The 23714-nt window shown below is 55.4% G+C and overlaps 12 protein-coding genes across 12 annotated transcripts; 5 read left to right on the forward strand and 7 right to left on the reverse strand.

Moving 5' to 3' along the window:
* The first annotated feature begins 155 nt into the window (after positions 1-155).
* Positions 156-4511, forward strand: FA10DRAFT_303300 (hypothetical protein). Its single transcript, XM_025525227.1, has 3 exons — positions 156-931; positions 994-1094; positions 1469-4511. The coding sequence occupies exons 1-3, from the start codon at positions 459-461 to the stop codon at positions 4039-4041; spliced, it is 3147 nt and encodes a 1048-aa protein (XP_025375524.1). The 5' UTR covers positions 156-458; the 3' UTR covers positions 4042-4511.
* Positions 3942-4938, reverse strand: FA10DRAFT_254443 (hypothetical protein; the record flags this gene model as incomplete). The annotated part of the gene is made up of 2 exons (XM_025519729.1): positions 3942-4548; positions 4617-4938. The coding sequence occupies 2 exons, from the start codon at positions 4936-4938 to the stop codon at positions 4256-4258; spliced, it is 615 nt and encodes a 204-aa protein (XP_025375525.1). The 3' UTR covers positions 3942-4255.
* Positions 4939-5296: 358 nt separating this feature from the next.
* On the forward strand, positions 5297-6007 carry FA10DRAFT_233441 (putative translation initiation factor SUI1; the record flags this gene model as incomplete). The annotated part of the gene is made up of 4 exons (XM_025518949.1): positions 5297-5324; positions 5505-5669; positions 5758-5890; positions 5959-6007. The coding sequence occupies 4 exons, from the start codon at positions 5297-5299 to the stop codon at positions 6005-6007; spliced, it is 375 nt and encodes a 124-aa protein (XP_025375526.1).
* Positions 6008-6682: 675 nt separating this feature from the next.
* On the forward strand, positions 6683-7402 carry FA10DRAFT_268529 (hypothetical protein). The gene is made up of 3 exons (XM_025522371.1): positions 6683-6789; positions 6912-7201; positions 7268-7402. The coding sequence occupies exons 1-3, from the start codon at positions 6708-6710 to the stop codon at positions 7295-7297; spliced, it is 402 nt and encodes a 133-aa protein (XP_025375527.1). The 5' UTR covers positions 6683-6707; the 3' UTR covers positions 7298-7402.
* Positions 7381-8264, reverse strand: FA10DRAFT_232978 (hypothetical protein; the record flags this gene model as incomplete). The annotated part of the gene is made up of 2 exons (XM_025518928.1): positions 7381-7612; positions 7675-8264. The coding sequence occupies 2 exons, from the start codon at positions 8262-8264 to the stop codon at positions 7381-7383; spliced, it is 822 nt and encodes a 273-aa protein (XP_025375528.1).
* Positions 8238-9647, forward strand: FA10DRAFT_268530 (hypothetical protein). Its single transcript, XM_025522372.1, has one exon. The coding sequence runs from the start codon at positions 8460-8462 to the stop codon at positions 9579-9581; it is 1122 nt and encodes a 373-aa protein (XP_025375529.1). The 5' UTR covers positions 8238-8459; the 3' UTR covers positions 9582-9647.
* FA10DRAFT_275934 (inositol monophosphatase) lies at positions 9608-10741 on the reverse strand. The gene is made up of 2 exons (XM_025523293.1): positions 10053-10741; positions 9608-9995 (listed from the first exon to the last, which is right to left on the reverse strand). Exons 1-2 carry the CDS (start codon positions 10708-10710, stop codon positions 9673-9675), a joined length of 981 nt encoding a protein of 326 aa, XP_025375530.1. The 5' UTR covers positions 10711-10741; the 3' UTR covers positions 9608-9672.
* A 288-nt stretch (positions 10742-11029) lies between these two features.
* Positions 11030-11393, reverse strand: FA10DRAFT_303307 (hypothetical protein; the record flags this gene model as incomplete). The annotated part of the gene is made up of 1 exon (XM_025525228.1): positions 11030-11393. The coding sequence occupies exon 1, from the start codon at positions 11360-11362 to the stop codon at positions 11030-11032; it is 333 nt and encodes a 110-aa protein (XP_025375531.1). The 5' UTR covers positions 11363-11393.
* Positions 11394-14139: 2746 nt separating this feature from the next.
* On the forward strand, positions 14140-16778 carry FA10DRAFT_160978 (hypothetical protein). The gene is made up of 6 exons (XM_025518153.1): positions 14140-14167; positions 14429-14446; positions 15012-15044; positions 15122-15238; positions 15300-15372; positions 15442-16778. Exons 2-6 carry the CDS (start codon positions 14442-14444, stop codon positions 16510-16512), a joined length of 1299 nt encoding a protein of 432 aa, XP_025375532.1. The 5' UTR covers positions 14140-14167; positions 14429-14441; the 3' UTR covers positions 16513-16778.
* FA10DRAFT_160969 (WD40 repeat-like protein) lies at positions 16778-18473 on the reverse strand. Its single transcript, XM_025518152.1, has 4 exons — positions 17977-18473; positions 17604-17888; positions 17395-17538; positions 16778-17326 (listed from the first exon to the last, which is right to left on the reverse strand). Exons 1-4 carry the CDS (start codon positions 18336-18338, stop codon positions 17044-17046), a joined length of 1074 nt encoding a protein of 357 aa, XP_025375533.1. The 5' UTR covers positions 18339-18473; the 3' UTR covers positions 16778-17043.
* Positions 18474-18984: 511 nt separating this feature from the next.
* FA10DRAFT_268533 (Aldo/keto reductase) lies at positions 18985-20395 on the reverse strand. Its single transcript, XM_025522373.1, has 3 exons — positions 20216-20395; positions 19780-20123; positions 18985-19703 (listed from the first exon to the last, which is right to left on the reverse strand). Exons 1-3 carry the CDS (start codon positions 20319-20321, stop codon positions 19092-19094), a joined length of 1062 nt encoding a protein of 353 aa, XP_025375534.1. The 5' UTR covers positions 20322-20395; the 3' UTR covers positions 18985-19091.
* A 267-nt stretch (positions 20396-20662) lies between these two features.
* Positions 20663-22965, reverse strand: FA10DRAFT_280887 (alpha/beta-hydrolase). The gene is made up of 5 exons (XM_025523649.1): positions 22394-22965; positions 22123-22285; positions 21818-22047; positions 20862-21751; positions 20663-20793 (listed from the first exon to the last, which is right to left on the reverse strand). Exons 1-5 carry the CDS (start codon positions 22500-22502, stop codon positions 20719-20721), a joined length of 1467 nt encoding a protein of 488 aa, XP_025375535.1. The 5' UTR covers positions 22503-22965; the 3' UTR covers positions 20663-20718.
* Positions 22966-23714: the final 749 nt, after the last annotated feature.

A 23714-nucleotide genomic window follows, 5' to 3' on the forward strand; every position in this document is an offset into this window, starting at 1 on the left:
TCTGCACCAACATGCGCGCTGACCGCATTGGTCAAAAGCCTCGCGATCGGTGGAGTTCCTAGCCACGTGTCAATGATCACGTGCCTTTTGTCGTACGGGTCAAAATTCTTCTATTAGACGCGGCTGAGCCAGCCCGTGTGGGTCGGCTTCCTTTATCGCCATCCACCACTGCCGGTCATCGACGACGAGCAGAAGATCTGGTATCGGGCGAGGACAAGCCAGTGAGGAGAGAGAGTGTGTGAGAGAGGAGCGGCCATAGGGAGATCGACTGTAGCACGCAGTTGCCCCTTCCTACTTCTTGCCTAGGACATCGAAAGAAGATTTTCTGCCCAAAGCATCCCATTCATCTACGGGCCTCAGCCTCGTCCTCTTCTCTTGAACCACTGCCGCTGCTGTAGCTGCTGTTGTGTAGTATCCCAAATCATCGCTTCTGCATCTCACACCTTGTACCTTGGTTCATGATGGAGGGGGCAGCGACGCGCCACAGCACCAGAACCAAGAAACCTAGCGTCCGGGCAGAGGAAATGATGAACACGTTGGCAATGGAACGCGGCGCTGCTCCGTCCTCTACCCAGGGTACTGCGGAGACGAAGAAGGCAAAGAAGGCGACCGGGAGTGCGGGTGGCACTTCCACCGCAAAACGTGTTGCTGGTCGGAAAGGGACTCAGGAGAAGGATCATGGCGAGCAGTCACCAAAAGCAAAGGACGCAGGGGGTGATGTTGAGAATCACGATAGCGAGGATGGCGAGAGCGAGCAAGAGAGCGAGGAGGAGGGAGAAGGAGAAGATGAGGAGGGCAACAACGACGACGACGGCGGCGAGTACGACGACGAAGAGGAAGACGTGGCAAAAGATGACGCCGAGACATACTGTGTCTGTAAGGGTCGCGATGACGGGTCCCCCATGGTCTGGTGCGCAGAGTGTGGCGACTGGTGAGTGATTCAAGATGGCTATAATCCTGATGGGAGGTGGGTGCTGATTATTCGACAAACAGGTTCCACTTTCGTTGCGTCGACCTGTCCAAACGTGACGCCCAAAAGCTCCTTGAATATCGATGCCCGTCATGCACAAAGAGTACTGGAAGAATATCCAAAAGTGAGTACCATCGTTCTCTGCTGAACCTTTTGAACCGCACCGTGGCCCGCCTCTTGTATACCGTGCGGCAGGACCAATACATATGTAATGCACATAGACACCTGCTCCCGCCGATCTCCCACTTGGGCCTTCTACTGTAGCATCTTTGTCGCACAGTGCCTAAGGCTCCACTCATGTCTTGATCTCTTTCTCCACGCTGTCGCCAGGCTACCTGCCTCATGTACCACATGACAGCAGAGCTTGGCCGAGGGTGTTGAGAAACCGTGTCAATAGAAGGAGAACGAGTCGAAGAGTCCTGCTCCTTCTCCTGTGGAATTTCGGTCGTCAAAAGTGCGCATTGGAGACCAAATGACTGACCATTCATCATTCAACAGCTATCGACGACGAAACACAGGCCAGCAGTGGAGACCGAACGTCGAGATCAAAATTCAACAGAGAAGAGGCGCCAACGAACAAGAGGAAAACCTCGATGGAAGGTAGCCCGGACTCAAGGAGGGACTCGCTATCAAAGAAGATCAGGAGCTCCCCCGACAAAGTTCAATCACCCACGGCGCGAAATGCAGGCTCGCCGCCCACTGCAGTCACGGCTCGCAAGACTTCCATTGGGACCGGAGGGAGCCAAGCCTCGACAAAGTCGGCCAAAGCGCAGACAGATGCAGTGCGCAAGCATGCCACGCAGCAGTTTGCTGCCATATTTGAATCAATTTTTTCATTGGGAGAAAGCAGCGATCCTATTACGGAGGCCGCAGAGTACACAAAAGAGCTCGAAGAGGCCCTCTTCGATCGCTATGCCGAGCCAGTGGCCCAGACGACGGTTCGGCTGGCCGGCAAGGCCTACAAGGACCAGCTGAGGGCATTTATCTTCAACCTCAAGGACCAGACCAACACGACGCTGCGCCAGCGTATATCGTCGGGCGCACTGGAGGCCAAACAATTGGCCGCTCTGTCCAACGCCGAGCTGGCCAACGACAAGATTCGAGAAGAAGTCGAGAGACGGCGAAAAGAGAACTTGGAGCAAAGCATCCTCAAGAAAGAAAAGGCTCCTCTTCGAAAGATTACGCACAAAGGAGAAGTCGACATCGAGTACGACCAGGGAGCTGAGGCGCACCTCGCAAAGGAGAGGGAAGCTCGGCTGAGAGAGCAAGAAGAACGGGCGGCCAAGGAGAGGCGAGCGCAGGCAAAGAGCAAGAAGGAGAAAGCAGAGGCGACCGTCGCAACTCACACGACAGCAAAGGAAGGCGGAGAACAGACGAGCGAGGAGCGATCCCCCTCCAAAGTCCCTCAAGCAGGGAAGCCTCCAGCGACACCATCGACGCCCTTTGATTTTTCAGCGGTGTGGAACGGCGAACGAGACGAGGGACAAGAAGGGTCAGAAGACGTGGGACAAGACGAGGAAGTCGAAGGAGAAGAAATGGAAATCGAGGATGAGCAGGCACCAGAAGGTGATGACGGCCACGAGCAAGGTGATCCAAACGCGCCAGGAGAGGGTATGGACAACTTCATCGATGACTTCCTCAATATGCATGAAGAATCAGGCAGCGTTGCGCCCGAAGAGCAGGACGACACAAACCAGCAGACAGAGCCTGAGAATGTCGATCTGACAGAGGAGAAAGACGAAGAGACAAATCCAATTGTATGGAAGGGTGCCATTTCGATGCCTGACGAGGGCATCTTCACCGTTGCAGCACGTCAAGTGGGCGGCACTGCAGTAGGTACGGACTCGCAGGCCTGGAGCTTTTTCTTCCCTTCGACGCACTCCATCATCGAAGGACGACTGCCTAGCCCAACCGCAGCAAGCTATCTGGAGCAAAGCCGCACTGCGCTCCGAACCGAGCTTGTCGTCATGAAGCTCGACCCGTTTCTGGAGACAGATGTTCTCACTACAGCAGCTGCTCATCACCAGCTCCAGGTACCCTCGAATGGGGAGGAAAATAAAACTGCCTTCGAAAGAATGATCGCCTACTTCCATCGTCGCGACCGCTACGGTGTCTTGCCCTGCGATGCTAGCGTCCGAGGCCGTATCATCAAGGACTTTTACATTGCCGCCCTGCCCAGGGACGCGCCTATCCCGACCTGGCTCGATTTGATGAACCTCGACGAATTTGCTGGGCCCAAGTCACAGAGCAGGACCAAGGACATTTTCTTGCTCGTTGCCGTGCTTTTTAAAGGTACACTGCCCAGACCCAAGGCGCCCGAGCAGCCGTCACTGTCAACTGGCTCTCTGCAAGATCTCCTCAAGGCCATTAAAGGAGGTGGCGAGACGACGACACCGGCTCAGCAGCAGAACATCGATGCACTCTCTGAGATGCCCAAGCCTCAGCTCGAAACTATGCTTATGAACAACCCAGGCTTGGTCGATCAGCTGCTGGCAAACTTGAACCCGGGCAAGAGCCCGAATCCAGCTGGTTCTCCTTCGACGCCCCCCGGACCTCCCCCTGGGCCACCTCCTGGACCTCCGCCATCGAGGCCACTGGGTGTCATGGACATGCCTCTGTATGGTCAGCGACCTCCTCAGCCACAGCAGTACGGAGCAGGCGCCCAAGGAGGCCCAGGAGGTCCCGGAAGCGCCTACGGCTGGCAACAGCCGCCTCCCCAACAACCACCGCAAGCTCCTTTCAATCAGTATGGCAGCGAGAATCAGTACGGTGGGGGTGACGAGATGGACGCGTGGAGACCTCCTGCATCCTACCTCGAGGAGGAGGCCAATCGAAGCAACTACAATTACAGTGGCGCGGCCGAGTTTGGAGGCGGAAATACCAACTGGGGCCAGCCACCATACGGCGGCGGCGGTGGCGGCGGCGGCGGTGGTGGTGGTGGTGGGGGTATGAGAGGGGGCATGCGCGGTGGCTTCAGGCCTCCCTTCCGTGGCGGTGGGGGAGGTGGCGATCGAGGATGGAGAGGACGAGGAGGTGGGAGTCGAGGTAATTTCAGGGGAAGAGGTCGTTAGGATTGAAGCTTGTAACCATATATCCCCTTCTTCATCATCTCTCAACACTGTACCAACATCAGTAGCAGCAACAGCAGCAGCATCATTTCATAGCATCGATACCTATGCTGTGCGCATGGGTCTCTATCTGATGTGACTGTATTGATGTGAAGCGTGTGCCTCTAGAGTACATGATGCTTTGCTCTGCCGTCGCGCTGTCCATATAGTCGTTTCCCTACCACTTAGTCTCGGGGTCCTTCAGAAATTCCTCGTAGTCATCTCTGTTGAAGAAGCTCAGTTCTGCCTCGTTTTCTGAATAGCGATAAATGTTCGAATGAATTAATACAAGCGTTTCGTGTGAGCATGTGAGCGTACGTCGCCTGTGGTCTTTGTGCGATGGAGACTCACCCAGGCCGAGCTCCTGGAGCTTCTTGGAACCGTCATTGAGAATCCAATCTGTGTGGTCGAGATTGATGATGAGATTAGTCGTCTTGGCGCCATGAGCCCGAGTGTAGATCTTGAGTGTATCTGCATGCGCGCAGTCGTATCTCCCATCAGCTATAGGTAAGAGAGCGTGGTGAGAAGTTCCGACTCACCCAAGCGATCCTTGGCGCTGCGAAAAGCCTTGAAAGCCGGCTGCTTGCCCACCTCTTCCTTGCACCGCTCCTTTAGCTCCTCGACGGTCATGCTCGTCAGATCGATTCCGCGCAGGACAAGTGCCTTCATGGACCGATATGCAAAGCTTTTGATGACGCGAACCGTGATGACGGCGTCGGTCAGTGGCCGCGCATGGTTGGTCTCGACATTGGAGAAGTCATTGGTGCCCAGCACGGGCCGGAACGGGTGGAATCCTCCAGGCAGGAGGCCATTTTCGTCGACCTGTTCCTGCTGCGCTTCGCTTCGTTCCTCCGTGGCCATCGTATGACTCGTCGTCGTGTCTCCCAATTTATCGTAGCTCTCCTCTTGACTTCGTGCGTGTCTAGGCCTTTGCGAGCGGGAAAATTTAAGGTCATCGAGAAGGGAAAAAAATCAAGCCCAGAGGTAAGTGGAGAGGGCTCGCTCGGCCGACGGATACGGCCTGACACGCGACCAATTCGAGGGCGAGAGTTTGCAATCTCTGACGGAAACCGATCCCACCCCTCTTCACCACCAGCCCCCTCTAAAAAAGGACATCCCCCACCGCTTTCCTCTCTTACTCGACTCTCTTCGTACAACACACGGAACAGTCTTCTCTAACCAGTTATCGACCCGAAAAGAAAGAAGTCTCGGGCCTCGTATGAACATTCAAAACCTTTCCAGCTACGGTGAGTCGCATGCTGCGGGGATTGGATGTGGAATCTGGTCGATGCCTGTAGTGGCGTTTGCAGTCATTCCCTGCGCGCGCTTCTCAATCGCTTCCAGCGTCATCTGTTTTGAGACGTGCTTCCATCTTATTTATATCACTTCTCGAATAGTATGCTGAACAAAATCTTTTCCTGTCTCAGACCCCTTCGCGGACACGGGCGAAGAGGAGCACCGTGCCGATCAGAAGGCCGCCACCGAGGCTGAGAAGAAGCCAAAGCAGCAATCTGCTCAAAACTACATCCACATCCGTATTCAGCAGCGCAACGGCCGCAAGACGCTGACGACGCTTCAGGGCCTCCCCAAGGGTGAGTGAGAGCCAGCTTTCTTCGAGTCTCGCAGGTCTCATTTTGACTGAATGCAACCCTTGCCTTTCTTCTTGCTCCATTGCAACAGAGTATGACCAGAAGAAGATCTTGAAGGCGTTCAAGAAGGAGTTCGCATGCAACGGCACCATTGTTGAAGACGAGGAGCTCGGCCACGTCATCCAGCTTCAGGGCGACCAAAGGCAGAAGATCAGTGCCTTCTTGTGCGTGGCGCTGTTCTTGCGACTTGTGGCCTCGTCCATTGCTGACTCCCGCTCCTCTGACCCAACAGGATTGAGGAGGGCATTAACAAGACCGACGTCAAGGTCCACGGTTTCTAAGCCACCATTTCTTTCAAGGATCTTTGACGTGTGGCGGTAGACGGGCATTTGTGACAAGTGAGGCATCGACTTTTCAAGAAGTGTATCGAAAGAGAGGGCGGTATCATGAACTCGAAGGGGAAATGTGTCTGTGGTGGGGAACTCGACTGGGAGGCAGAAGTCCAGCGCGGCGGTGTCACGAGTCTGTTGAACGAAGCTTCGGTAAAGGAAGAGGCATGGCCACTGCATCGGGATGGCATGATTCGAGAGGCAATGACAGTCGTGTGGGTTGTCGAGGATCTCGAGGGAAAGCGACGAGGATGGGCAAGAAGAAAGCGGAGATCTACAAGCCCTTCTGAAGTCTAGCCTATTTCTCCCCACCTATCACATCCACCTTTTGTACCCCTCTCACCAACATATTCTCTCTTTTCGCATAGCGGTGTTCATAAGTAGCAATTGCCTTGTTTCCTACCACATCATCATCACCTTCCCATCGTCCTTTTCACGAAGAATTGTACAACTCAATGCTTTTTCATGTTGACTGTGTGTATATTGTGTGCGGTGTATCGCAAGAAGGAAGTGTTTGATTCTCGGCCGACGGAAGGTCGCGGGCAAGCCGGACGGGCGCCTGGTCCTTCAGTGGCCACTCATCAATTACCTCTACTGACGTCCACGTTCTGCATCAAGTTCCACCGCCTGAAGACGATAGACACGGGCAAGGATGTTGCGAACAATTGTCCGTCGTGCGAGGGTGCACCAGCCCATGATCAAGTTCCCGGAGCGCCACAACGGCTCGTCTTCGTGTGAGTGTGTGGACGTCTTCCCTCTGCTCCACAGCTCCTTCTCTCCCTCTCTCCAAGCCTCCTTCTAGCTCTCCTGTTTTTGCTCGGCAACGGCTGACTAGGAAAGATGTTGTTCTAAATAGCGGAGCCGCACACGCCTCATCCGCACCCAGCGGCACCAAAGGAAGTTGCCAAGTCCTTTGACCACTTCCAGGAAGTCTTCAAGTCGGGCCCCCACTTTGACCCGTCCAAAGTGGAGCAGTCCAGCCCGTCGCAGGGCAAGAGCGGCGGTGGCGGCGATGGGGGGAAAACAAAGGGCGGTCTCATGGCAAGCGACAACCCCGAGGCGGTAGACGATGTCACCCAGCTCCCGGCGAGGTTCTGGAAGACGCCAGCGTTGGAATGGGAGGAAAAGGAGATGGAGGCCGTCATGGTGAGTCTTTTCTCTTCGCTGCGCTTGGAAAGTCCAGATGAGCTCATGCATCTCTCTCGTCCTCAGAGCGGTGGTGCAACATTGGTTCAAAAGTAGAAAATGCATCAAAAGAGCCAAACCCAATACAATCTCTCATGAACATGGTTGCCACCGCTGTACTGTACAATGTGTAAGAAGGTCTAGAGGACGCCCATTTCATAGCGTTTGCCTCGCCACTCGATGCTGCCGCCCTTGCCGTGCTCGAAGGCGTCGGGGTCCAGCTCCAGCGATGAAGCCAGGCGCTCGAGGACAAGGGCCGATGCCAGGAGGCTGTAGTCGCCAAACGGGTTCTTCTCTCTGCCCTCGCTCATCTTGCGCTGCGCTGACCGGAGGGGCGGCGTGGGCGAAGGGTGGTAAACGTATCCTGTCGCTCTGCGTATGAGACAAGTCAGCTCTTGAGTCCTTCCCTCTCAATGTTTGCCGCCTGCTCTCACGCATCGACCATGAGTCTGTGCGGCTGGAACGGTTCATGGTACCCGCCAGCCCATCTCAGCTTGTCACCGCCCAGACCCTCGCCCGAGTCATCCTTGACCAGGTCGCGAAAGACGACGGGGCTCCCATGGCACCTGACAAAGTTGAGCTCGCCCTGGCATGGGCTTACCCAGTGGTAACCCCTCGCATCTGCCCTCCTGCACGCCTCGTCCTCTGCCAGGCCGTCGTCGAGTGTCCAGTCCTCCTCTGCGTCTTCCTGGCCTCGGTATGCGTCCTCGTCGTCGACCGAAATCGTCAAGGTTCTTGTCTCGATAGCTGACGCAGGGTTAGGCCGGAGACGCGCGATGAAAAAGTCGAGAAATTGCGCATTCTTGAAGCACGACGTCAGATTCTTGGGCACCGTGTCGTGCAGAAACAGCTGGCCGTGGACATCTTGGACGTAGCGGTACATGCGCGGCGCCCTTCGCTGACTGCTGCCAACGACGCTGCTGGTATGGAGTCCTCGTCGGCAGAGGAGCGCACCCTGGCCAAATGAGAGGCCGAGCCGCTGTAGGCCCCTCTGAGGCTGGAGCGCTGCGAACGAGATGCTCATCGTCTTGCCATGACCAAGATCGCGTTGGTGAGAATGTCTGCCGCACACTACTTACGTGCGGTTTTGGTTGTGGAGGGTGTGGAAAAAAAGAAGGCACGGAGAAGAAAGGATTCAGAGGACACCGACTTTCATTATTTTCTTTTCGCGACCACTGATCGAAGGACGACCAAACGTTCACCTCAAGGCTGAGGAATTATGGTTTCGTCGTCCTCCTCCGCCGGTGCTCTCGCGAGCTCCACTCCAAATCAAGGCGCGAACAGGCAGGGACAGGTGGGAGCGGGTGGAGCGGCGGCAGATGATCCGAGGGACAAGACCATCAAGGGACCAGCGCTGGCCTCTGCCTCGCACACGCTTCAGCTCGTTGTGCTCCTCTCTGTCAATACGGTGCTGGTGCTTCTCAGTCTCTGGCTTCTCCCTTCGCACCTCATCTGGAGACAGGCACGAAAGACGTCGTCGGCCTCTGCCCTGGCCCAGGCCACCGTGGGCGAGCAGCCGCCATCGTCGCCGCTGGCCACCTCGATGCTGTCCGATGTTGCGCTCGACGGTAGCTCCGAGTCCTTTTTCCGCAACCTATCTGCCGCCCTCTCGCTCCTCTTTGGCCTGCCCTCCAGCGACAGGGCAGGAGCCGCCTGGATCCGCCGGTCGTACAGGAGTGCCCTCGCCGCCACGTTTCTCGCCCAGGGCTGGTTCGTCGCCCGCTTCAAGGGCTGGTGGGACGAGGCCGAGGCCATGGACCGGGGCGACCGGGAAGAGGTTCTCAAGCGCAGGCGTGTCGGCATTGGCAAGCAGATGGAGGGCGTCACCTTGACTTCGTTTGCCCTGCCCCTGCCCATGCTCGCCCTCTTCGCCATCGCCTTTCTCCTCGGTGCGCCGCTGCTCACAAACCCGCTCGATGGCCTCGTCGCGAGCTTCTACCTCGCCACGCTCGCGCTTCTTCCCGCCGTGCACTTGCTGGGCACCGACGTCGACGAGTGGTGCAGCACATTTAGCGCCGCTGCCTTTGCGTCCGACGAGACCAAGCGAGGCGCAAAGCGCTTCAGGCTGCTGAGCACAATCGTCTACGGCCCACTCCTTGGTGGTTTCATCGGCTCGGCAGGCATGCTCCTCGATTGGGACAAGGCATGGCAGGCGTTTCCAATTCCCACCATCCTCGGCGCCAGCATGGGCTTGGCAATTGGCAATGGCATTGCCATGCTCACCTACTGGTCGTCGCTGCCAAAGAGGACCTCGACGACGCCCACCGTGGAGCGGAAAGCGCTGTCCAAGACAAGCAGCAGCGAGCAGCAGCAGAAGAAGAAGAAGAACAAGAGGCGGTAGTAGCATCTATAGAAGAACGTCCATATCCCCATTTTCAGCAGTAGAATTCATGGCATTCAGACTTCATTCATGCTTTGCGTGCCGCTCGAGCTTATGCAGCATTCCACTCGTCCATCGTCTGGTAGAAGGCCGTGACCGTCTTGATCTGGTCCTCGCGCGGACTCGTGTTGCGCACCACGAGGTACTTTCTGCCCTGGAGGATTTCGGGCGTGGCTGTGCCCAGCTCCTTTGAGTTGGCCTTGATCTTGTCGAGGGTGTCCTGCTTTGCGCCCACGACGAGGCCGCCGGCTTCCTGGAGGATGACGATGCCTGCGCACACGTCCCAGATCCAGCAGCCGATCTCGTGCCACAGGTCGAGGGAGCCTTCGGCGACGAAACAGCAGCTCAGTGCTGCGCTCCCGATGCTGCGCACGCCTGTTTGATCTGTCAGCGAATCGGGCCCCTCACAGTCATCGTCCCTTGGCTACTCACCTCGGACCATCTGGCCGCCCTCGACGCCCTGGTCGGCATCACCGCAGAGGCTCGCAAAGAACTTTGTCTTTTTGTCAATCGTTGACAGCTTGCGGTCGCTGCCCCACTCGACGGCCACGACGGCCTGCTTGAGGCTCGGCAGCGGCAGCGGCTGATTCAGCGGCAGCTTCCTCGCCTGGCGATGCTGGGGCGACTCCACAAAGGCGCCCCCGCCCTCTCGAGCGTAGAAGAGCGTGTCGAGAAAGGGCGCATACACGACGCCGATGACGGCCTTGGACTTGTAGGTGATGCCGATGGAGATGGCGACAAAGGGAAAACCCGTGACAAAGTTCGTCGTGCCGTCGATGGGGTCGACGATCCACGAGGGCGCGTCTTCGAGCTGGTTCTGTTGCCCCGCCGCCCAGCTCTCCTCGCCAATGAACTTGTGCGAGGGGTACTGCCGCTTAATCTCGGCCTTGACAAACTCCTCGGTGGCCTGGTCCACCTCTGTCACGAGGTCCGCCGTGTTCTTCTTGATCAGATCGTCTGCAGCGGAAGACTGCTGACCTGTGGCCTGGTCTGCAAAGCGCTTCGAAGAGCCGTCCAGGATGACTTTGCCCGCTCGCTTGGCCAGGTCGATGGCAAAGGACTGCACGGAAGCAGCGTCAAAGTCTGACATGGCTGAGAGCTGCTGTTCGTCAGTTGTCGCGCCAGAAGACAAGCTGGTCGATGTGCGTCTGTCAGAAGGAAAGCTTGGGAAGAGCGAGACACGTTTCTTTTTCTCGCATGGGCCACCACCGGACCTTGGCGTCACTCCAATTGTTACCTCAACATTCTCTCTCTCATGCGGCTTATGAACTTGCGTTTCTATTATTGCCACGACAGAGAAGGAGAGGGGATTATATAGGTCATGAACGCAGCGGGGCACATGAGACCAAGCAGAAGACACTGTCACTCAAATAGCATGCATATATATGTTTGCAAGCGCCCGCGAATGCTCAGAGCTTCGACTTGCCATTGTTCTTCTTGAACTTGCCGCCTTCGCCCTTGTATTCTTCCTCGACATCCGTGTCCATGAGCTCGTCTGGCCTGAGCTTTGTACTCTTTTGCTCCTTTTCCAAGTCCTCGTTCGTCGGCTTGGCTCCACCGGCGATGCCTGCGCTCTGCGATGACGGGTCCGAGCCGCTCTGGTTGTGCTGCTTCTTGAACTTGCCCCCTTCACTTTTGAACTCATCCTCGGCGTCGGTGTCCTTGAGCTCCTCGGGCTTGAGCTTGATGTTCTTCTGCTCAGACTCGAGCTCCTTGTTGTCTTTACGCGAAGACGAGGACATGTTAGCTTATGCTGCTTTCTTTATGTCGAAGGGGAAAGGGGCGAAGGAGTGGTAGGAAAGAAGGAGTGCAGGGTGATTGGAATGAGAAGACAAGGCACCTTTCACACAAGAAGTTCGAGCACAGAGACACTACTGCATCTTTGAGTTCTCCTTGCTTTGTCTTTCGCAACATACAAGGAAGGGTCAAATACGCTGTTCGCAACGCCTTGGATTATGCAATCAAAAGTGTGGAGAAGGTAGGCACGGCGCATTTGTCATATCATGTAATAAATATCTCAGTGAGGCATTGCGGGGTGAAATAAGCAGTCAATCGTCATCGGATAGTCTGCGGAGGGGCAGGCAGGGCGCAAATAAGAATAAGGCGCCGAATCGTAGGCTGCCCTTTGTAGGCAGCACACGTTGGCAGCTCAAGAATTCTGACTTTGTCTCGACTGACAAAATCAGGGACGGAAAACAACTTCGCTGTAGTCGCTCAGAAGCCTAAAGGATGCTACATATGGGCATTGTCGTCTTCCTGGCGACCTGGGAGGTTTAGGGTTTTCGAATGAATTCCACGATGATCCTCACACACGAGATTTTAGCATGCGCAGACCTCAAAATGGCAGGCCGAAACTTATTCAAGCCTTTACTCATGTTCAACTAAAGCTCTGCCTTGAACCTCTAGCAAGTCTCTTGGACTTAGCCTTCGTCTGCGTGACCGAAGTTCGAGATCGCTGAGACTGCATCTTCAATGATGTTGCCTCTCTCCGATCTCTGTCGCACCACCGCAGATCGTTAAGAGCCACCATCAATGAATGCAAGATAGGAGAGTAAAAAAAAAGCACTCAGGAACGCATTGCGGTCCCCTGCAAGACATACTGTAAAGCGAGTGAGCCAAGGCAGTGTCAGACCTTCTTCGTGCCGCCACTATGTGTTCCGTAGCTCCGAATTTATAAGCACGGCCCTTCTCTTCCAATTTCTCTATTTGCATATCTCACAAAACACATACAAGGAAGCTGCAGAGTGGGGGGACCGGCCTCCTGTTGCTTTGCACTTATCGCAGACCCAGGTCTCGTTCCCCCATTGTGCCTCTGTGGCAAAAATGTTGAGCCTTAGACTTGAGCCAAAGCCGAGAATTCCTCCTCTTCACAGATCAAACAACATCAAAAGCAGCTTGCTACCTTCTCACTTCCTTCTTCGCTTTAATCTCGCTCTGTATTTCTCTTCAGAGAGCCTCGTACCAACACCCCACTGCACTGACCTCTTGAAGAGTAGAGTAGGGTAGAAGAAGAACAATAAGATGGGGAGCTATATCAGGGTAGACAATCTTCTCCGTGCACCAAATGATCATGCACAAAGTCCTCCAATGCAACTTTAGCCACTCTAGCGACAACTAAATTGCAAAGTACAGGTCAGATAAAGGGCTCGAAGGGAAGGCCCCCTCTCCGCGGACATGTTTGCACGGACTGCGCACTCTGAGCAGCCGAGTGACTTAGGAAGTGCTTGTTCCCTCATCCGGCTGGACTCCGCATTCTCTCTTCTACCCGGAATTGACTTTAGCTGGAAACGTCAGCTTTGCACTTACTTGCCCAGAATGAGCGGATAAGAGAGGAGCACAGACCCTCTGGTTGCGCTTCCCCTTCAATCGCCTAAGTTTCTGACGCACAGCATGTGCTTTTGCCCATCGCTGTAGCCCTTCCCCGAAAATTGAGCGGCACAATGAGCGGAAGCGAACTTGATTAGTGAGTGTGTTCTGTGGGATCAAGAACAAAAATTCGAAGAAATTTTAACCCGCGCTCTTGCCGATACATATGGTGCCACACACCAGTTATGAAGTGGGGGTCAAGTGCACAGCGCAGTCGGGACCCCTCTTCTCTGGGCAGTGGCTAGGGTTGCCAATTGGTCGACGGGCAAATAAAAGCGGGCAGAACAGAAAACCGTGAGGCAAATCAGAGAGAGGCCGTAATCTGGTTGATGAAGCGTTCACGGACCGTGTCGCCGCCTCATCACGACTCGGGACTTTTAAAGGTCGTGCCCCACTGGGTCCGATGGCACTAGCTTGTGCTATTTTACATATTCCGCGAGGCCCGTACTCGATGCCAGATCAGATGCATAGGCGCTCAAGCGAAAGACATTGTCGGTTTTGACATGAATTGAGAGCGTTGATAAGCGAAAGAGTGCGAGAAAGAGAACGACGGAGGAGAGGCGAAAGTGGATAAGTGGAAATATAAAATATAAAATCAGTGATGCAATTTATTGAATGGCCCTTTCTTCAATCTGGCCCCTTTGTCCTGCTTTTGGTTCGCTTCCCCTCGAGACGAAACACCGCCCGCTCTTTCTTCCTGACCACTCTCTTTCTGACGGAAAGGAATCCCGTCGAAGCTCTTTAAGAGGCGAGCGGAACGAAACACCTCCCCTCCCCTTCCGTTGGTAACCTGCTTCTCAACCCAACCTTTTTGGAAACCTAGGGCCACGATCTTCCAACTTTTGAAAGTCGTATTCTGACGGTGTCATCACCCTAATCACCTCCTCTCAATCGGCCTTGTCTTCGCTCCTGACCTCGACGAATAAATTCGCCAATAAAGAAGCAATTGCCGCAACAAGCAGCCGACAACTCTAGTCAACTTGACCAGGAACACCAGCATGGACATTCTCGGTGAGACTTGGTCCTTGTATACTCATTCTTCACCTCGAAACTTCCCATTCCTCCTGGTCGCCTCGCTCACATCGATTCTTTGATGCAACAGAGCTCGTTCACGATGATCAGAGGTCCGAGATACGGCCCTTTGAATGCAAATTCAGAGGCTGTCCCAAAGCTTTCAGCCGGTGAGGCAGCTGCGTACTACCGTCTACCCGCTGGAGATTGACGAGAAAATCATTAATCTCTCCCTCCCCGCTGCTGCATTGTCCAATGGACGTTCGCTTTGCATTCATTGTCCGACCCCAACGGCCTCCCCACCTCCCCACGTCGGAACAATTGTTGTATGGCGCTACGTCGAAATGTCCCACGCAAATCTGCCGACCCCATCTCTTTCGATCGTCTCGCCCATTATTTTGGTGATCTACCAAACATTCTTCGGTCAAAAGGCGCTCAGATCTGATGCGGTGAGTCTTCTAAGGTCAACGTGCAGGCCCAGACTCGTGGGTCTGTTGTGGCCGTGATGCAGGTGTGCTCGATAAAGGGTTTTGTCCCACGATTGCAGTATTGTGCACGGGCGGGAACCCGAAGATTGATCACTGGTACAGTGTCGTCACTCTATCGGTATGCAGCTTTCTGCCGTGGCTCTGCAAGAATCGGCCGGTACGCCTTTTACTTGCGAGGAGATCCGTACAAAAACAGGGCGGAGCAGCGCCTGGCCTGTCTCTCATGGTGTTTTTTCACGCAGAAATTCCCCATTTGGGCCTTGGCTGGATAATCTTCTCGGAAGAAAGCCTCAGGGCTTCCCACACTTGGATGTCGGAGGACGAAGGACTATTTCCTGTCTGCCTGCAGACTTCCTATTGTCTTTCCAAGAGTAGGCGCGCGGCCAAGCTTAAATTACACTTGGTGGCGCAGCCCATTGTTCTCGATCCTTTTGTTTTGGTACACGACGGCACCTGGGCTCTGCGGTGCGCGGTCATTTTGGACACGACGCTAAAATGATCATCACTTCATATCTGCTCAAAACAGACACGCACGCATTCACTCCAACGAGCGCCCCTAGTGAGTCTCGACTCTGCTTTGAAACTCCTGTCAATGTATGCGAGTAGCCCGCCTGACAATCTTCTCTTCGTTCTCAGCGCGTGTCCATACCAGGACTGTGGCAAGACCTTCATTCAGCGATCGGCCCTGACGGTACACACGCGCGTTCACACAGGCGAGAGACCTCATGTGTGCGATACTTGCTTGAAGGCCTTGTGAGTTTACAATCGTCAAATATCCGTCCCCAACGCTCAAATTTGATCGGGAATTTTGTAGCTCCGACTCAAGCTCGTTGGCTCGCCATCGACGTATCCACTCAGGTCGTCGACCTTACCGATGTCTCGTTGAGGTAGGTTTAGGTGGGGCCAGGTGGGGTTCGGGTCGCACGGCCGCAGCTGACCAGAGCTACTCTAAACAGGGCTGCGGCAAGAGCTACTGCCGTAAGACGACATTGACAAAGCACACTCGCCGCAACCATGCAGCCGTGATTAAAAGCAGCCACGGTCGGGATCAGGGCACCATAGGTCCGGTGACAATTGGTAGCAATTCTGGACCATTGCCTTCGTTCAGCTTTCGAGCGGGCATGGCAAGAAGCCACAGCGACTTGCCGTCCTTCATTGGCAGCAGCTTTGGTAACTCTGGCTTTGGAGCTCCGGCCGAACAGCAGGCAGGGTTACTTTACTACAACACGTACAGCGAGACCAACAGCAATAGCATCGATGGCACCCAAGAGAGTGCGCCAACGTCGAGACGGAGCAGTGCTGACTATCACACCTCCTCGAGCACCATGACGCAGCCCCAGAGCCCGTCGGTCACGTCGCCGCCCACGACAGTATACCTACACCAAAGCTTCGCACAGCCGAGCTACTACTACCCTACCAGTGCCAGTGTCTTGCCTCCACCTCCCCCGGCACCTTCTGGCGATTTGTACAGCCCCAAGGGGATCTCTCAGGACGAAGCTTCAGGTCGCCATCACCACCAGCCGGACCGTGACTACCAGCATCAGCACATGCAACACCCTACCCCTCAGCACCACACCCCTCAGCGAGGACACCAGATCATGCCGTCCATTGACGGTCAAAGCTCCTTCGCGTCGAGCGAACTGCCTTCGATGGACGCACCGGCGACCCCCTTGCAGAATTCGTCGTTTCCAAAGAGCGAAAACTCGCTTCCGGCCACGACGACCTCTGCTTGTTTCTCGTTCTACGAACCTTCGACTCCGATGCCTCTGTCACTGCAGTCTCCTTACAACGCGCATCAGCAGCACCATGGCCACTTCAGCGCTCCAGCTCATCCTCAACAGCAGTGTCAACAGCAACAGCCAACGGTCTCCCAGGTCCGCCTTCCGCCACTTACGCCCGTTCAGCATTTTCATCATAATCAACAACAGCAGCAACAGACGAGATACATGTCTGAGCATGGCGCTATGAGAGCGCAGCAGCTCTACGCGGAAGGAGTGACCGCAAAGGTCGAAGAGACTCATCAATGACGACGATGTCAGGGCGTCGTCGACTGAAAGAAAAACAATATGGTAAAGTGGTCGAAGAAAAGGAAAATAGGATCGAATCGGTGATTGCGTGACGACATGAGGATGCGGCTCGAGGAACGATCGGCAAAAGTACCATCACCGGCCAAAATCGAGAGAAAGTTGCGATCGAGAACAATCGCCACCCACGGCCCTCCATGATACCCATGTCGAGTCTTTTGTCACTTTCTACTTCTCTCATGGCCCAACGTGGACAACCGCAAGAGGTCTTTTCTTCTTGATCAATCAAAGGACTGGATACATGCTTTTTCTCTCCCAAGGGCTTGGGTGTCCCTTCCCCTTCCCCCATGAATTTCTCTGCGCGGACCTTCACTTCTCCTTCTCTCTCGTCAATTGTCGTGTAGCATAGCCTTTCAAATCCACCTTTCTTCCTTCTCAGTCCATTATCGTCACTCCCCGATGAGTTGCGCCTGGCAAATTTCATCTCATTTTCTCCTTTCGCTGCAGATGATTGTACAGATGCCGCCAGAAAAGCTATGCCCACAGGCCATACCGTTTCCCCGGCCACGTCTGCCACAGGCGAATGGTGCCATCCTCCGACCCGCTAGCAGCTAGCTCGCCGTCTGGGCTGTACGACACAGCGTGAGCAGGCCCGTGGTGGCCCTTGTGCAGCTCACGTTCGGCGCCGGTCTCGTAGTCGTAGATTCGAACCCAGCCGTCCGAGGTGCAGCCAGCGACGAACCTGTCGGCCATCGTCGGGTGCAGCGAGGCCGACGAAGGTGGAAGTGCCAGCCTGTGCTCCTTTCTCAACTCACGTCTGTTTCGAATAAGCGAGGGGTGAGTGAGACATTCTCGCTCTACACGGGATGAAAAGGGAATACCTACAGCTGAGCATCAATAAAGAGAACCTTTTTGCCCGCCGTCACCGTCAGCAGTTCGCCCAGTACGCCCGCAGACCGTTCCATCGATGTGATCGGATCCTCGAGCGTCATTTCGCCCGTTTTTGTCATGTTTCTGAGATCCCACCATCTGTCGTGCAGCAACAGTAATTCAGCAATGCCCAAGGGAGGGAGCTAAGACCAGACTAGACCCACCTCACGATCTTGTCCTCGCCCGCGCTCACCGCCGTCGCCTCGCCGTCGCCTCGCTGCCAAACAACGCTCTTGATATTGCCCTCGTGGGCTAGTTGCTTGTCGTTCCCTGCAGTGCTCAACAACGAAGGCTCGGCGTCTGGTCTAGCCAGATCAAACAGCCTGAGCTTCTTCTCGTGTCCGCCGGTCAGGATCCGTTGGCCCTTGGCGTCGATCGCGACTGAGCGGACAATGTGATTGTGCGGAAAGGTGTGCAGACAGGAACCCGTGTAGGTATCCCAAACCTTACTGTGCATCCATACCATTCGATTGCTAGGTGAGCACATGCCTCTTCTTTCTTTCCTCAGCTCCACTGCTCAGTGGCTCGTGCACTCACGCTGAGAAATCCGCGCTACCCGTTACTGCCCTCGAAGCGTCGCCTCCGCTGAGCTTGCTGGACCAGACGGCGCCCTTGTGACCCAAGAATGTCCCAATCCAGTCTCCGAGCCAGTCACGGAGCATAGGATTGCCATCCTTGCAGCTCGACAGCATCGAGTAGGACCCGTCGTCCTGTTGCTCCGAGAATTCGAGGTGGACAACGGGCCGCGTATGCCCTGAGCATGTCAAGGGCACTGATCTGGCCGCTGGTCCCGCTGCCGATGCTGGTGCTGCTGGCGCTGGTGCTGATGCTGCTCCTCCCGCGCCTTGCCCTTGCCCTAGCCCTGGCGCTGCATTATCCTGGTTGTTATTGGACGTCATTGGCCGTCTATATGCGAAAGATACCTGTGAATTACGATAGCAAAAGGACTCGCGAGGTCTTCGCACGTAGTTGCAGGATGAAAGTTGTAAATCTTGAGAGCCGCCCAAGGATATTGAGACACTGCTGAACTCTAGTATGGCTTCCTCTTTCTCTTCTGGTGCCAGTGGAGAAAAGTGTGCAGAAACTACTGGCGAGGTGTTTCTGTAGCGCAAAGGTGGGCCCGTTTACGCGATGAAAGCCTCCTCAGAGCGGGAGAATCGATGCCTTCTTTCACGTCAATAGATAGAGGTTACTTCGAGTGGAGATGTCCGTTGTCGTCTTGTTCGTCGTCCGAGAGGGTTTGTCGTAACAGTCCAAGCGTGTGCTGCCGGAAGCTTGCCCTGGAATGACCGTATCGTAAGAGAGAGGAGAGAGGAAAAGAGAGAGAGAGAGAGAGAGAGAGAGAGAGAGAGAGAGAGAGAGAGAAAAGGAAGAAGGGAGGGCGATGAATGGACACGAGAAAACGTGAACGTGCGTGTATGTAGATATGCGAGGGAGCGTGAGTCGATGAGGACGAAAGAGACGAGGCGAGAAACGGGGAGGGCGCGAGGGGATGACGACGAGAACCCAGGCTGGATTTTTGTCAACACGAACTAAAACGCGCATTGCTTATGTAATCTAAATTGCGATCTAGACAGGGTGTCGGTACAGGAACCATGGCAGCGGTACGCGCGATATAGGAACACGCCAAGCTCGCCAATAAATCCGGACAGCTAGGCCCAGAGAGACCCGTGTGCGCGAATCACGGCAGAGTATCGCCCTCCAGCGACGCCCATTGTCTCGAGAATGTCTCGGATGCTCTTGTCGTCCTCGTCTGTGACCTTGACCTTGACGCTCTCCGCGTTCTCCTTGGCCCTGCCGACATTTGTCGAGCCGGGGATAGGCACCATGATCGACGGGTTGCGCGCAATGTTCCAGGCCAGCACGAGCTGCGCAGCAGTGCATCCCTTTCTCTGCGCAAGGTCCTGGAAGGCCTGACCGAGGCGGATGTTTTTGTCAAAGTTTTCCTCGCTGAACCTGTCCTGGTGCAGACGAATATCACCCTTGGGAATGTCATCTCGCGATTTGATGGCGCCCGTCAGCATACCCTTGCCGACGGGGCTGTAGGCCAAGATGGGGATTTGGAGCGACTCGCATGCCTCAATGACGCCATTCTTCTCGGCCTCGAGCTCCCAAGGCGAGAACTCAATCTCGACAGCTGACACGGGCCCCACGGCGGCGGCGTCGCGGATCGTCTGAGCGCCGACCTCGGAGAGAGCGATGTGCTTGAACAAGCCCTCGCTCCGCAGCTTCAAAAGTGTCTTCATCCATTGCTCTGTCGTGTGCTGTTACAAAAAGGCAGATATCGATAAGGTTAGTCTTGCCCTGAAGCGAGTAGCCGCTGTTGTGGGACAAACTCACCCGCTTGTCTATCCTGCAGACTTCGTACAGATCAACGTCGTGCCCGCCTTGATCGCTGCCCAGCGCCTCTCGGATCTCACGAAGATCATTACGGAGATTGTCCTCGCTCATGTCTGGTGCGAGGCCGGGCATGCCCTTTTCACGGTAGGTGTCCATCACAATGCCGCCCTTGACACACAGCACGACGCGCTCCTTGTAGTCGGGGTACTTTTCAAAGAAGCGCCGTACTAGCGTCAGGTTGGCGTCAGAGTGCGTGGGCGGGCCGTAGAAGGCGCCAGCATCCCAGAGGGTGCAGCCGGCATCGACAGATTGCTTCATGACGGCAAATGCCGATTCGTCCGAGGCTATCGTCATGGGCGCCCGTCAGCACACATGCACATCTGCATACAAAAGAGAGGTGGACAAATATGACAGGGTGCACACGACAGACACTCACGAAATGTCGAGGCGTCGCGCCATGTCAGGCCCATGAGACCGTACCCGATCTGGCCAATCTTGATCGCGTGTGCCTCACCGCCGAGAGATACTTGAGGTGTTGTCATTGTCGTTCTTAAGATAGCTTCTGGATGATGGGTATCAAGGTGAACAAGGCTGTCCTTTATATACTTTGCTTCCGATGATGACAAACAAACTGGCGGACCCCACCGTCATTCACGCAGCTGGTTCTTCCGTTTCTTTCGCAGCTCGGACTTTTTTTCGAGGCACACAAGCTCCACCTCCACGGGTCAGCTTACAGCTTACCTGTACTACTGTACTGTACGTCGCGTCTAATTTGGTGGAGAATTACCGAGACCGAGCTCCACTTTTGCGTTGCTCACTGACTGAGCGCGGAGCGCTCACCTCCCGGCCGGAATAAAAAAAAAGTCGCTCACAAAGACTTAGTGGAGCGCTCAATGGGTAGCGGGCATTGCGTCTGAACTAATTTTGAAGTCAAGCCAGCTAGTGGTACAGGTCCTTCTCTTTGATCTGGCCCAGGAAGAACTGGAGCATCTTGTAGGCCGACTGGGGGTCGTCCTGTAAAGGAATACTTTGTGGGTGAGCTCTTCCGACGCCTTTCTTAGCTCTTTGTTATAAACACCCACCTGCGGAATCATGTGACCGCTGCTCGTCGGCCTGAAGAAGGTGAGGCCCCTCTCGGTCTGGATCAGGCCCTTGTCCTTTCCCTTGAAAACGAGCTGCTTCGTCGGCGGCTTCTGGAACCCTTGCTTGCCGTTCCACGTCGTGTTCTGGATGCCGAGGGCAGAGCCGTTGGCAATGAGGACAAAGTCGCGTTCGCCGTGCTGGACAATCGTCCGGCCCGAGGGCGACTTCTCAATGAGCTTGCGGAAGATTTCGGTGTCCGTCGGCGCCGGGCTGAGGTCATCGTCGTTGAGGAAGACGCCGTCGACGCACTCGAGCCACGTCGTGCTTGGGTCGGCGTGGATGGCCTGCTTGAAACCAGTGACGTTGTTGATAAAGTTTGTCGGCGAGGCGTCGACGTCGGCCGGAGGGTAGCCGAGCGGGTCGTAGATCGGGTAGCGGTACTTTGGGTCGATGTCGTAGATGTTGAAGTTGGGGTTGGCCAGCTGGGCTGCAGCAACAATCTGCTCAAACGGCTGGAAGCTCTCGCTGTACTGCTTGGGGATCGTAATGGCGCCCTTGGGCGGGTAGACGAGGTTCTTCTCCACGTACTGGTAGATGCCGTTCTTCTTGGCGCCCTGCTCGAGCTGCTGGATGAACGTATCGTTGAGCAGCATATCCTGCTGGTTCTTCTTGGCGTATTCGATCGAGGGCACCTCCTCGCCGAAAAAGTCGGGAACAAAGGAAGGATCATTGATGGAAATGCCCTGGAAGTTGATGCCGTGCTTGTTGTTTTCCTTGGGAGAGTGGTTGAAGAAGATCTCGTTGGCGATGTAAGGAATGTACTTGCCCGCGTAGCTCTCGCCCGTCAGGTACAGCTTCTTGCCCTTGAGCTCGGGGAAGGTCGAGTAGACTGTATGCGTCGCCGTTCAGCTCTTCTCTCCAAAACCCCTATTGACGAAAGCGGGTGAAAACTCACACTGAACGAGGAAGGAGTAGAACTCGGCCGCGAGCTCCTTTTCATTCTTGATGTCCGGCTTGCCCTTTCCGAGGCCGACCGAGACGGGCTGCTCGACCCAAAAGACGTTGGCCAGCTTCGTCCAGCTGTACTCGTTCTTGACCACGTCGGTGCTGTTGAACGGGAGCAAGAAGGGCCCATTCTCTTGCAGCAGACCCTCGAGCGACGAGCAGCCTGGACCGCCATTGAGCCTTAGTTTGGTTGGATCCCAGTCTGGTCGTCAGCTCTTTGTGGGCGGGCATCTGAGGTCCTCGCAGTCGACTCACCAGAGGACGAGGTCATCCTTGCCGACGTCCGACTCGGCCTTGTACCACCAGAAGAAGAACTCGCGCGTCTCCTTTGGGTCGGCCGAGATGGGCATCAGCCCCGCGTAGCTGTCAGGCACCTCGAATGGCACACCGGGCAGGTGCTTGCCGTCGACGTGGTAGTCTTTTGCATCGTCGGAGCGGGGGGAGGGGGGCAAATTGTCAGCTCAAGTTTGGACTGGAGTGGAGGTATACATCAAGGCAAAGCGACAGTGGCCCCTTTGATACTCACCAGAGGCATGCTTCTTCTGCGATGGCTTGCTAGAGGGAAGCGCAGAGGAGGACAGTACGAGGCACGAAGCCGCAACGACAAGCGAAACGAGGGGCGCTGTGAAACGCATGACGAGACCGGGTAGATGTTGAAGGGGGAAACCAAGGGAGGGGAAGAAAGAGCAGAGGAGGGACGAGGCCGAACGCAAGGGCGGACAGAAACGGAGGGAAGAGGAAGGGAAAGGAGGGGAAGGTGGGATGCGGAGGGGTGGAAAGGGACGGGGGAAGGGTAAGGGAGCAGAAGAGGTCGTAGCACCTTTTATTTGCTTCTTGCTTCAACCCGCCGGTGTATGCACTGTTTGCACGCACGCAAGCAAGCAAGTCACTAGTACTACGTACTGCTGCCACTACTAATACATGCACTACTAGCTAGACACCCACGCACAGCGTACAAATGCGAGCAAAGCTACCCTTGTTCGCTCGTTCTGCCTCGTTGTTCCTGGCTGACGACCGTTCGTGCCGACTAGCTAGCCTGTTCGTACCTCAGTCCGGCGCTGGTCGGTCTCGCGGCCTCGCCAGTCTTTGTTTTTTTTTCTTACCGCATGGTCCGCTCACACTACACTACACACTACACACACTAGCTGTCTCACTCGGACAAGTCTCCGCTTTTGCTTCTTTGTCCGTCGATAAGAACGAGAGTGCTCGTCTTCCTTAGGTAAACTTTGAGGGTCACAGATTACAACAGCTAGTGTGGCTAGCGTCATCTGCACCTGGACGCACCCCTTTTCCGATTCTTTTTTTCCTTAGTTATTCTTTCTTCTGCTGTGTTTTTTTTCGCAACTCGGAAGAAGGGATCGATGGAAATTTACCCAGATAGAGATAAGGCCCGACCGAATCACCGCCCGACTCGCGGCGGCAACACCGAGGGGAAGAGGCGCGACTCCGACTAGTAGTCGATCAGAAGAAGTGGGATCCGGTCTTCGATCCGTGCGCGCCGACTATGCAGTCTCACAAATTGCACGATGCGCTCGCTCTCTTGATGTTGTGCTAGACATGGTAGGACGTTATCGGTGTTTGGCGCAAGCGCTAATGTAAGCAGGTTGAGCGGGCGGAGTACGACTTGCTCGGGACATGGCGTGCCCAGTCACGCGGGCGGCCTTTGGCCAAGCTCAATGACTGGCCTTCATCCTCTTACTTTGTCGTCACCCAACCCCGTCACTCTGCCCGCTCTTTCCTCTGTCTCTTTCCAGGTAGAGCGAGCAAAAACGCCAAGGCCAGGCACCAAAGAGCCCACACCTGCCACTGATGAACAGGGAGGGCGGAGGAGCGCAATGCAACAGACT

Source organism: Acaromyces ingoldii (genome assembly GCF_003144295.1).
Source record: "Acaromyces ingoldii strain MCA 4198 unplaced genomic scaffold FA10scaffold_5, whole genome shotgun sequence".
Lineage (NCBI taxonomy): Eukaryota > Fungi > Basidiomycota > Exobasidiomycetes > Exobasidiales > Cryptobasidiaceae > Acaromyces > Acaromyces ingoldii.

Bases quoted from the DNA above. Each gene is read 5' to 3' on its own strand.
- FA10DRAFT_268530 (XM_025522372.1), top strand. From the start codon at position 8,460: ATGGTTTCGTCGTCCTCCTCCGCCGGTGCTCTCGCGAGCTCCACTCCA.
- FA10DRAFT_160978 (XM_025518153.1), top strand. The intron at 15,239-15,299 runs GTGAGTTTACAA...GGAATTTTGTAG, and splicing joins GATACTTGCTTGAAGGCCTT to CTCCGACTCAAGCTCGTTGG. The intron at 15,373-15,441 runs GTAGGTTTAGGT...TACTCTAAACAG, and splicing joins CTTACCGATGTCTCGTTGAG to GGCTGCGGCAAGAGCTACTG.
- FA10DRAFT_268533 (XM_025522373.1), bottom strand. From the start codon at position 20,321: ATGACAACACCTCAAGTATCTCTCGGCGGTGAGGCACACGCGATCAAG. The intron at 20,124-20,215 runs GTGAGTGTCTGT...CCATGACGATAG, and splicing joins GCGCGACGCCTCGACATTTC to CCTCGGACGAATCGGCATTT. The intron at 19,704-19,779 runs GTGAGTTTGTCC...TTTTTGTAACAG, and splicing joins TCTGCAGGATAGACAAGCGG to CACACGACAGAGCAATGGAT.
- FA10DRAFT_303300 (XM_025525227.1), top strand. From the start codon at position 459: ATGATGGAGGGGGCAGCGACGCGCCACAGCACCAGAACCAAGAAACCT. The intron at 932-993 runs GTGAGTGATTCA...TTCGACAAACAG, and splicing joins TGCGCAGAGTGTGGCGACTG to GTTCCACTTTCGTTGCGTCG. The intron at 1,095-1,468 runs GTGAGTACCATC...ATCATTCAACAG, and splicing joins TACTGGAAGAATATCCAAAA to CTATCGACGACGAAACACAG.
- FA10DRAFT_275934 (XM_025523293.1), bottom strand. From the start codon at position 10,710: ATGTCAGACTTTGACGCTGCTTCCGTGCAGTCCTTTGCCATCGACCTG. The intron at 9,996-10,052 runs GTGAGTAGCCAA...CAGATCAAACAG, and splicing joins GGGCGGCCAGATGGTCCGAG to GCGTGCGCAGCATCGGGAGC.
- FA10DRAFT_268529 (XM_025522371.1), top strand. From the start codon at position 6,708: ATGTTGCGAACAATTGTCCGTCGTGCGAGGGTGCACCAGCCCATGATC. The intron at 6,790-6,911 runs GTGAGTGTGTGG...TGTTCTAAATAG, and splicing joins CCACAACGGCTCGTCTTCGT to CGGAGCCGCACACGCCTCAT. The intron at 7,202-7,267 runs GTGAGTCTTTTC...TCTCGTCCTCAG, and splicing joins AGGAGATGGAGGCCGTCATG to AGCGGTGGTGCAACATTGGT.
- FA10DRAFT_280887 (XM_025523649.1), bottom strand. From the start codon at position 22,502: ATGCGTTTCACAGCGCCCCTCGTTTCGCTTGTCGTTGCGGCTTCGTGC. The intron at 22,048-22,122 runs GTGAGTCGACTG...AACCAAACTAAG, and splicing joins AAGGATGACCTCGTCCTCTG to GCTCAATGGCGGTCCAGGCT. The intron at 20,794-20,861 runs GTGGGTGTTTAT...ATTCCTTTACAG, and splicing joins GCGGTCACATGATTCCGCAG to GACGACCCCCAGTCGGCCTA.
- FA10DRAFT_160969 (XM_025518152.1), bottom strand. From the start codon at position 18,338: ATGACGTCCAATAACAACCAGGATAATGCAGCGCCAGGGCTAGGGCAA. The intron at 17,889-17,976 runs GTGAGTGCACGA...ATGGATGCACAG, and splicing joins GGTAGCGCGGATTTCTCAGC to TAAGGTTTGGGATACCTACA. The intron at 17,327-17,394 runs GTAGGTATTCCC...TATTCGAAACAG, and splicing joins CTCTTTATTGATGCTCAGCT to ACGTGAGTTGAGAAAGGAGC.